Source organism: Misgurnus anguillicaudatus, chromosome 16 (assembly GCF_027580225.2).
Source record: "Misgurnus anguillicaudatus chromosome 16, ASM2758022v2, whole genome shotgun sequence".
NCBI lineage: Eukaryota > Metazoa > Chordata > Actinopteri > Cypriniformes > Cobitidae > Misgurnus > Misgurnus anguillicaudatus.
In genome coordinates, this window is record NC_073352.2 from 2,548,007 (window position 1) to 2,559,438 (window position 11,432).

At 36.4% G+C, this 11,432-nt stretch overlaps 1 protein-coding gene across 7 annotated transcripts in view; it reads right to left on the reverse strand.

Annotated features, from left to right (window-relative positions):
- The window catches only part of LOC129422700 (mitogen-activated protein kinase kinase kinase kinase 4), a 75,540-nt gene extending 68,939 nt beyond the window's left edge, over positions 1-6,601 (reverse strand). For 6 of the 7 annotated variants that reach the window (XM_073854003.1, XM_073854006.1, XM_073854005.1 and 3 more), the window contains exons 1-2: positions 6,431-6,599; positions 5,782-5,847 (exon numbers count right to left, since the gene is read on the reverse strand). In XM_073854003.1, coding sequence (XP_073710104.1) covers positions 5,782-5,847; positions 6,431-6,487 — 123 coding nt within the window. In that variant the 5' untranslated portion in view covers positions 6,488-6,599. Of the gene's footprint in view, positions 1-5,781; positions 5,848-6,430 lie in introns of all 7 variants that reach the window. The other variant, XM_073854007.1, reaches the window with a different exon arrangement.
- Positions 6,602-11,432: the final 4,831 nt, after the last annotated feature.

Consider the following 11,432-nt stretch of genomic DNA (forward strand, 5'->3'; position numbering starts at 1 on the left):
TCTTTTTATAGAAATACTTTATATATTTCACACAAGTTCACACCACATCACACATTTCTGCTCCTTAGCTCTGTGTCTTCTCACTGTCAAACGACACTGATTGAACAGATTTTTTGCACTTTGTGTTTGATGTGGTCCTAGTGTTTGTCTCAACAATTACCACATTTTTTCTACAGTCATGACAATACATCTTTAGCATTATAGTGATCTTACTTATGCCAGGTCTTTTCCTGCATATAAGTTTGACACCTGTCAAGAGGTAAAGGTGCAGCGCCGTCACAAGTTCAATGCAATATCATCTCATATTTAAACATCAAATGTCAAAAGATACCAGAGAGCCCTACGAACATAACATCTTGACTGAGAAAAGATGAGAGGATGACATGACACAGCTAATCGCGAAGATAAATTGCAAAAGACTTCAAGATGCTGTTATGGTCATGGTGCGCATCCATTAACTAGAGTTAAACTTTCTGTCCAGTACATAGTTTAAGTCTTGCATTTTGTGCAGATAGATGCACGTTGTGTAATACATTTATGTTTTGTATCTAGGCTGATTAATATCATGAAATGTGTTGATATTGTACAAAGCTCACCGTTCCGAAAAGTGCAGTGTCCTCTGATTGGCCAGCTAACCTGTACTTTGTGATTGGCCTGAATACCTCTGACATCAGCAGGAAATGTGACGCTCCTTACCATGTTTGAAAGATCAGCTCCCAATGCAGTGCTGACAGGACTTAATATTAGGGATGCACCGAAATGAAAATTCTTGACCGAAACCGAAAACCGAATATGAGGAAACCAAGGCCGAAAAACCGAAACACCAAAATAAATTATTATGCCAATTATTACTACAAATGCATTTATGGCTATCACTGTGTACTAACTTTACTAGGGGTGTGTGACGGATCACAAAACTGAAAACGGTTCAGATGACATTACAGTTTTTGAGACACGGATCGGATTATTTTTCAGATCAGCAAAAAGGGGGTGGGGAAAATCTAAGAACAAATAAAGAAATTGCAAACATTTATAAAAAAGAACAAAGTTGCACATTAATAAGGGCTAACATTAGCATTAGGTACAGAAATCGAATTAAATGAGTTATAACACTGTCTTTATTGTATAAATTAAATATATTATTATTTTTAGAGCTACAGAAGTGATTTTCTCTTTGTCTTGGGTTGTTTGATTAACATTAATGACACAGACTTAAGTAGGTTAATTGAGGTTACTGTCTCTTTAAATAAGCAGAGACTGGTTTCTGACTGTAATCTATACTTACACTTAAGACATAAACAAATGTTTTTTATTAGAAAAAGAATACTTTGAATACTTTGGAGATAATTTTGTTTATATGTGCCCTGTCAATAACAGAAAGATTTTACGTTCGCTTGTTTGTGTCTCACTCGTGTGTGCACTATTGAGGGCACTTAAACGTGCGCGCACACAGAGACCGAGGGCGAATCCCAAACAGCGCAGCACAAAATCGTTATGTTGTTTTTGCTTTATTCTGCAAATGTATGTTAATGGACTACAGTATGAGACAAATTTGCGCGACTCTCTCTAAAGTGTACACATCAAGAGTTCTGATCTTTGAAGGGCATACTGTGATGATCACGTCTGGACCGGACACAACCGCATGTGCCTCTGTGCGTACAGACAACTGCTCACTCTAGCGCCTTTTTGCGGTTAAATAAATCCACACCGCATACATGTTGCTTCAGACAAGCACGTGCAGGTCGTGATTTCTGTTTGCGTCATCACAAAATTTCAGCCGTATATTGTTTCGGTGATAAAAGTCTTTCGGCCGAAAACCGAAAATGCTCTTTTGGGCCATTTTCGGCCGAAAATTTTCAGTGGCCGAATATTCGGTGCATCCCTACTTAATATCGTCTTTACTACCTTATTGATATAAGCCAAATCTGATCCAGAAAATGCAGATGACCAAGCTGATCGATCATCTTTACCAGTGCGGCTTGAGCAGAACGTAATAGATTGGAAAGGTAAGGATACTAAAACATTAAAACCATGTCTGCATTTGTTATCGTAGAAACGACAAACAACAAGCGCTACTCTGCACTGCTCAAACCTCATGTTGAGTCATGATTTAGTCAGTAGTAAATTCTTTAAATATAAAAACATAGAAGCGGGCAGAATTATGATAAATACCGTCATGTCCACGTCAACAGGCCCAGGAAGAAAACTGTTGCCTACAATCCGTTTGTTTGTTGTAGTCCAAGAAAAGAGATTTAAGTTGGAAACAATAACTTGTGTCATCGTTTACTTTGGGATTTGTAACTTTTGCATATCATTAACATTTACTAACACACACTTACACACCAAAGGAAATGTAAAATCATTAATCGCATTATAGGTGCTCTTTAAAACAATTCAGTCAGCAAGTAAATCAATCAGAGCTCAGTAAATCAGATTAGTGAGTGAAATGTATTATGAAGGACGCGAGGTAGCATTTCTACGCATACAAGACTTATTAGTAAGACTTATAATGCAAATTATTGACAAACTTTTCAATATATTACAAGTCAAGCTAAGTTAATTATCCACAAAATCATTCAGTTTTGGCATGAGGTGATGCGTTCATATAAAAGCAATGATAGTAACGTGAATCATCATTGGTCTCACGATTCGATTCAATTATGATTATTATGTTAATAATTTGATTTAATCCGATATCTTGATCTTCAATTTTTAATATTACTGCACAGGTAAGTCTGTCTCCCTCACACTTTTACTGTGCGGCACTTTCTGCAAAAGAGCATAATGAACAGTAAATAAAAAGGTTATGATATATTTTATTTGATTTTACTTAGCAAAGTGTTTACAGTTAAACAGTTTAATTAATTTAATGTTTTCATATAAAATAAAAAGATATATTGTCTTTAATCAATTAATTATTAACACTAAAAATACATTGCTTGTAAAGTGTGTTGATGAGCCACGGTACACATTCATGTGTGCATCAGGATAGCACCATCTTTACCTCATTTTGAACCAGAAAAAAAACCCTGCTTGCTATTACATGTTTTTGTGATGAGTATCGCAAGTAAGAAGTAGATATATGATGTGAACATAAGCATAATTTCACTGTGCATTTGCAAAAGGTATTTTTGGATCTGATTGATACAAAACTGTGATTTATGTATTTACATGCATATTTTTCTCCTGATGATTATATCACAGATTGGTCTACACCACCATTTTCAATCCAATTTGTCCGATTACAGTAAAGTTGACCTAAATCAGATCGATAAAGGCGTTTACATAAAGTCTGATTAAGCCATGACACTTATTACTTAGATTATTTGGTTACATGTAATCATGGCTCTTTTTGCCATGTGACCCAATCAGACAGATACAACAACACTGGCTCAGCCAATAGCATGACTTTAGGATGTCACTATTTGCTTGGAGTGTTCTGAAAATCCTACTGAAAACAATAATCTCTTCAAACTGCTAGAGGCTCAGAAATTAGTAATGTACACAGGTAATGCAAACAATATTTGTCAACTTAGAATATTTTGAAAAAAATTCAAGTGCAAAGCTAAGTGAAGTACAGATTAAATGGAGGAAAAACATTATTTGAGGTAAAGATATAAACTGAGTTTCAGATGATATTTCTGTCTAAGGGGATTTCCTCATGATCTCCAGGATGCCTGTGAAGCGCCACATTGTATTAGACGGCTAGACCATAAACAGGAAGCGCTGTTAAAAGAAAACTGCAGAAGAAATGACAGCTGAAAACAAATCACAAAGCTACGCTTAAATAAATTGTGTAAAACCGAATGTTCACTTGATTTCAAGGACGCAGTTTTAAAAGAGGAACCCACAAAAGAGGAAGTCAAGTTTTTTCCATTTAAACTTATTTTAAGACATCCTTGCATGTTTCTAAAACTGTCATTAAATTGTGTAATGCATAATATGACTTGCAATTGCAGTACAGAATGCATAAGTTAGCTTTTGAAGTTCCTCATTTGTAAGCTTTTTGGATAAAAACAACTACTAAATAACTAAAACATACTGTAAATGTGATGAATAATTATGTGGCCAATTTTCTAATTTTTTTCTAATCTTATTTCATTTGTTAAAGAGCCTCTATTTTCATTTCCTGATTTTACATTTCCTTTGGTGTGTAAAAGTTACACAAAGTTACAAATCCCAAAGTCTACAATGACCCGAGTTATCACCTCCAATATAATCTCTTCTCTTGGACTATAACAAACGCACACGATTGTAGGCCACAGTTTAATCCTGGGCCTGTTGACGTGGACAAGACAGACATCACCACAATTCTGCCCGCTTCTATGTCTTCACACTCAAAGAATCCACCACTGACCAAACCGGGACCCAAACACAAGTAGCGCTTGTTGTTTGTCGTTACTACGATCATGCAGACATGGATTTAATGTTTTAGTAATCCTTACCTTACCAATCTGTTACGTTCTGCTCAAGTCGCGCTGGCAAAGTTGATCGATCAGCTTGCTCATCTACATTTCTTTATAAGATTCATGCTCGTATTGACAAGGTAATAAAGATGATATTATCTTATTCGGACCATTCTCTGTGAACCCTAGAGATGGTTGTGCATGAAAATCCCAGTAGATCAGCAGTACTCAGTATGTCTTGCACCAGCAACCACGCCACATTTAAAGTCACTTAAATCCCTTTTTTCCCCATTCCGATGCTCAGTTTGAACTTGACAGCAACCCGTCTTCACCATGTCTAGATGCATTGAGTTGCAAACTTCAAGAAATTTATGTCAACAAGCATTTAAACATGTGTACCTAATACAGTGTCCGGTAAGTGTATTAAACATTACTGTGCAAAGGGCATATTAGATGATTTATATATTTTGCCTTAGTGTGTCAGGAATAAATGTAGATGTTTACCATTGGCTATAATAATCAAGTAAGATTTATTTATGTAAAACAAGCTTTACTACAGACAGTATGGTCTCACGCAGAGATCAGATATTTCCTCCTGACACACTAAGGCAAAATGATAGAATCACGCACATCCAAATTTAATACGGGTCCAGGATCAAATAAATATATAAGCAACAAAAGAGAAAGATCCGCACATGTGAAAGGGAGCTTGTTTGGTGTGCGGATCTTTCTCTTTTGTTGCTCCTGACACACTAAGGCAAAACATTATAAACAAATATCTTACAAACTCTTTTTGAAACATCTTATATGCCTTAAGACATTTGCACAATGATAAAAAATATTAACACGATGTGCTGCTATTAGTGCACGTGGGTTATCAGAGGAATGCTGGAAAGGGCAATGAAACAGTGAGAAACAGTCACACAGATATGTATTGCACAAGATGATCCACAATGGGAATATTGTTTTGAATTGCTGATTCAGTGCGAGTGACTTCTGTTAAACTAACTGCAACAGATCCACCCTAATCTGAATGAAAGACATATGTCTGAAAACCTCAGAGAATGTGTCAACATATTACACAGCACACAGTATGTTTTAGTGAGGCCTATTTCACACTTCTTCAAAAACATTCGATTTGATGTGAAACATGTCCTGACCTTCATGAGGAAGTGAGCTCCACCCAAAGGGTGTCAAAGAGCAAAACCACACATGTAAGTTCTACTAGAAACACAGGAATACCCAAAAAAGAACATGTTCATGAAGAACTCACAATGACACAATCGGTTGAGCCACATTTACAATAATTGTTGCATTATGCTTGCTGCAGTTATATGCACGGTCAAATAAAATGAAAAGAGACGCCAGCACAAACCTTATACACTTGCCCATACGTCCCATTGCCAACCACCTCAATGAGCTCAAATATTCCTGCAGGATCCTAAAATAAATAACATAGAAATACTGTAAAACATCTCTGAGCCAATAGTGAGTTTTGTGTGTGTCAGTCATTCATGATGTACTACAGACCTTTGGCAAAATGACATAGTATGATTAAAGCAACATCATGCCTGTGTCTAAAAACTTATTTGACACCATTTTTGAATATCATCCATATATCACGCCCAAAAAAATGCATCATGTTATGCATAATATTTCCGAAAATGTGAAACGCAGCCCACGTTTAGTCGAATAAAACATTTAATTAACGTCAGTTGTAACGGTGTACATTTCGATTGTCATAATCATGTAAGATACTGTAAATAAGCAAAGAAAAAAAACATTAAAGTAAAATAAAAAACAAACAAAAAGCTTAAAGTAACGAGTAAGTTAGTAAATAATCTTTGACAGTTGTGTTTAAAGACTGATCATTTGAGGAAATTATTATAAATGCAAAGTTTTTACGTAATCGCCACCGAAACATTATGTCTTGGAAGTAACTTTGTGTGAATCCTCGAACAATCGCTGACGATGAAAACATGTAAACAAACTAACTTACAATAAGAACAAAACACAATACTTACTCGTAAGGAAGCGAGATCAATATTGCTTAAACTTGTTGTTGTAAAGTCTCTAGCCATTTTAATGAGCTCGATAACTTAAGTTACATAGTTTACTAACTGATCATGGTTTAAACAACAGTATGTCTGCCCATCTCCAGCTCCTCAGTAGCGGATTCACCAGTCCTACTATAGCGAAGGCACGTACTGATAAATATTTATCATATAACGGGACGTTCGCTCTATACCATTATCTGATTGGCTAACACCAGTAAGTGGGCGTTAGTGATCTAACGAACAAACGAATCCTGCTCCAGTTAACGTTCGTCTTTTAAATATTAATTAGGTTACGTGACTGACGTTGATGGAAGATTACCATGATTAATGAATTAATATTCATGAGCGAAGCCTTCAACGTTGTAGAATTTGTTTTATCCCAGGACAAACAAACACGGGAAACCCGGAACACGAGAAGAAAGTGAAAAACTGCCGCTTCCTTTGCCTAAAACAACACACAACACAACTTTACAGGGGTGTATTCCAGAAAGCAGGTTATGTGACTTACCCGGGTAAGTTTAGGAGTAAGCGAATAACCTCTGCTTTCGGTTCCAAAAACGGAGGTAACTTTCGGGTTATGTAAGTAACCACAGCAACTGACTCTCTGAAGATAACCTGCTCCGGACCAGGTTATGTTGCAGGGTAAATTCATTTTAGTTAATAAAACGAGGCTCCGGAGGATGTGCGTGTACATATGATGAGCGTGCAGCGGGCGTGGAAGCATATATTTTGCATAATATACAATGTTAAAGCATTTATTTTATTACATTTACAGTCGCAAATATTTATTGCTTTCTTAAAAAATTATGATTTTTCTTTAAAGAAACATTTTTTTAATAACATGGATTGATATTTGTGATTGGACTAATTACTATACATTAAATTATGTCCATTTTTAATAAAAATTTATTCATATTTGTGTGTGGACTAAATACTATACATTTAATTATGTTCATTATTAATATATCTCCAAATATCAGTGGATGTATGAAACACATTTCCATCAGTTAATTAATTTTAACAATAAAGTACATTTCCGTATCAATTTTGTCAATTCATAAATAACCTCATCTTTCACTTACTAGATAATCTGAGATTAATCTAAAGTTCCAAGGTGATAGTGTCATACAATGGAAAGTCCAAAAACTAAACGGGGTCTTCCAAAGGAGCAGAAGTGAACAATATAGTGAATATAATCATAGTGCATTTTATGCATACACAATACAATAATATCTAAAAAAAATCCTGTAAATAAGCCTTATGACAGATTATGCACTTGATGTGCCACAACCTTTACGAAAATTAACCATAGTTTTATTGGTGTAAGTTGTGGTAACCATGTTTTTTTTTTTGGGGGGGGGGCATTGATCAGCAAAACCATGGTTTTACTACACTAACTGTGGTTTAACTATGGTTTTTGAAAACCATGGTTGTCAAAACCATGGTTATTTTGTGGTTACCATGGTTTTACCATGTTTTTTTTAACTGTAGTAAAACCATTGTTAATTTTTTTAAGAGAAAAGATCATCTTAATTATGTCTAATTATATCTAATTAGATATAATTAATATATTTAAAAATCATATATAAAATCTATGATTATTTTTACAGGCTTTTAAATAATATTTAAATAATATTATGTGTATTTTTGTTGAGACACATATAATTTTGGACTTAAAAGGTTCGTATTAATTATTTAATAAATTAATTTTATCTGTTTTGTAATCACACACTTCTAAGCCGATTATAAAACATTGATTTTGACAGAAAGTATTGGTTTATAATGTTATTTCTCATTTAAAAACTTTTCCATGGTGACTCGTGAAATCCATTGACAATGCCTTTATGTTGTTACCGTGAGTGCGCATTAACTCTGGGTTACTTTCAGTGGGTTGATTGAACTAACTCTTAAACTGTGTTTTGGAACCGACATACCCAGAGTAAGCAAGTTTATGGTTGATCAACCCAAAGTTCAGGGTTAATCTGATGGTAAGTTAACCCTGCTTTCTGTAATACACCCCAGTTTCTGTAAGTCAAACTTTAACCAAGCAAACATTAACTACCGCACAATAAAAGACAAACACTGTAAGAGTAAAAAACCTCAGGGAGTCAAAACGAAGGAAAATTGGTAACATTATAGGAACAGTATGTAGGATTGTGGCCAAAACTGGTATTGGAATCACAAAACTTGTGGCTAAGACTGGTACTGCAATCACCCAACTGGTGGCCAATACACAAAATAACAACATAAACATCAGTTGAGGGCTGCAACTCCACTTTTTAAATGACAATATCCTGACCAAACCACTGTTGTAAGTGATATAAGTATTTGAAATGGAAATGATTTCTTAATGTCTAGTGACATATCAGGGCCATTTTATGATTAATTGATATAAATTTCATACATACTGTTCCTTTAATCATATAAAAAATACATATTGAAAATACGAATTATAATAATGATATAAACATAGCATTAAATACAGTATTAGATGGAAAGTTCAGTGGTAAATTTTTTTTGTAATTTTAGTATTTCTTTATTTTAATATTTACATCTACATAGGCTATACACATTTGCCAGACCCCTACTGAAAAATCCAGTTGGTTTAAGGTGGCAGCAGCTTGGTCATTTTATTTAAAAATGCTATACATTTTTAAAGCTTGTCTTATATGATAAACTCCCCTCCAACATAGAACACAATGACATGTACCTAAAATTAAATTAAATTTAAAATAATGACTCGTTATTTAGGGCAAGTAGGCTGCCATGTCCAGATTCATGTATACTTAATTTTAGTTACAAATATATCTAATTAAATAAAAATTAAACTAAAATTTTCATTGCTGTTGTATAGCCATATTTATAAAATTCCTCACCAAATGATTTTTTAATTATTAATGTATTTTTAGTTATTAAAATCTTTAAATAAAGTTGTGTCCCTAAGATAAATGTCCCCCCTTATATTCTTATGGAAATTCCCCTGAACACAACCCCTGGTTGCTCCTCAGGAATAAGCTTACAATTTTAGAGGGAAATCATCTAGAAGCAAGTATCAGTCTTTTATCTTTTATTTTTTATTTACCAATTTAAAATAGTTCACTGATGTGGTAAAGCATAACACATCCCCCGTTATGCTTATTTTTAGAGGATTCTTTTTCTAATTTTGATAAATATTGTTAATAAACATGTTGTTTACCACATAAAATGTCACTCCTGTTACCGTCCACCCTGTTACTGTAGGAATGATTGTACTTGTATACACTGTATTGATATTTATTTATTTATTATTTTATACATTCAAATAAGATTAGTTTAACAATTTGCATGGTTTCAGTACAGTTTATTATTGCAGGTGGGGTGAGGGTGGAGTAAATGAGTTGCCTTTCTTTAATGAAATGTTTTGTTGTTCACTGGTGTGATGACCACCCTGTTACTGTTATGATCGGATGAGAATAACAGGAAGCAAATGCAAGGTGAGATGAACAAAGGTTTATTGAAACAGATGACACAGATGATAATGCTGAAATGGTTGGACAGACAAAGGCTGCGGTGACAATTCCTGGTGAGCGTGGATGAAGTTTGGTGGTCGGGTGAAACCGGATACACAAACGGGCAAAACTCCACACGAAGACGAGATCACAGGAACACACGAACACGAGAACACTGGTGAGACATGTAGCGTAATCATCTGGCAGTGAGAGGAGAGAATGGATGAGTATATATGCCGTATAGGTAACTACCACCAGCTGGAGCAAAGCAATCACGCACACCTGCACTCACTCAGATCATTAGCGATCAGACACGCACACACACACCGTTCAGTCATACAGACAAACACAACACAGAAAGTCACGATGGACTTATCCTACCGTGACAGTACCCCCTCCCCCACGAACGTCACATGACGTTCCCGGGCTCCTTGACCTGCGATGGAAATCATCAATAAGGGAGTGATCCAATATGTCCCGAGCCGGAACCCAACTTCTCTCCTCCGGACCGTAACCTTCCCAATCCACCAAGTACTGAAATCCGCGTCCCCTCCGTCTAGAGTCCAGAATACGATTGATCGAATAGGTTGGTTCCCCATCTACGATACGAGGCGGGGGGGGGGGGGGACCGGGACAGGCGGATTAAGACGAGATTTAAACACGGGTTTAATTTTAGAAATGTGGAACACCGGATGAATTCGTCTGTACACAGGAGGGAGATTAAGGCGGACTGTTACTGGATTAATGATTTTAGCAACAGCAAATGGGCCTATAAATTTGGGAGTCAATTTATTCGAGACGGAACGCATCGGAATATTCTGAGTAGAAAGCCACACTTTTTGACCCACGACGTAAACGGGAGGCTTCGACCGGTGGCGATCGGCCTTGGCCTTGGTGCGCTGTCTCACCTGGAGTATGACCTCACGTGCCCTACTCCAAGTGCGACGACACCACTGGACGAAAGCGTGTGCGGAGGGAACCGCGACCTCGGATTCCAGACTGGGAAATAATGGTGGTTGGTAACCTAAACTACACTTAAACGGAGACAGGCCCGTAGCTGACACTGGTAATGAATTGTGCGTGTACTCCACCATAGAGAGTTGTTGGCTCCAGGAGGAAGGATTTTTGGAGACCAAACATCGCAACACTCTTTCCACATCCTGATTGGCTCGCTCGGTTTGACCATTGGTTTGAGGATGAAACCCCGAAGACAGACTAACCGTAGCCCCTAGCAACTTGCAAAACTCACGCCAAAATTTAGATATAAATTGGGGACCCCTATCGGAGACCACGTCTGTCGGAAGGCCATGTAACCGGAATACGTGGTCAACGATAGCGACCGCTGTCTCCTTGGCTGAAGGCAATTTGGGCAAGGGAATAAAATGAGCCGCCTTCGAGAATCGGTCCACTATGGTTAAAATCACCGTATTACCCTGGGAGGGTGGGAGGGCGGTAATGAAATCGAGCGAAATATGGGACCA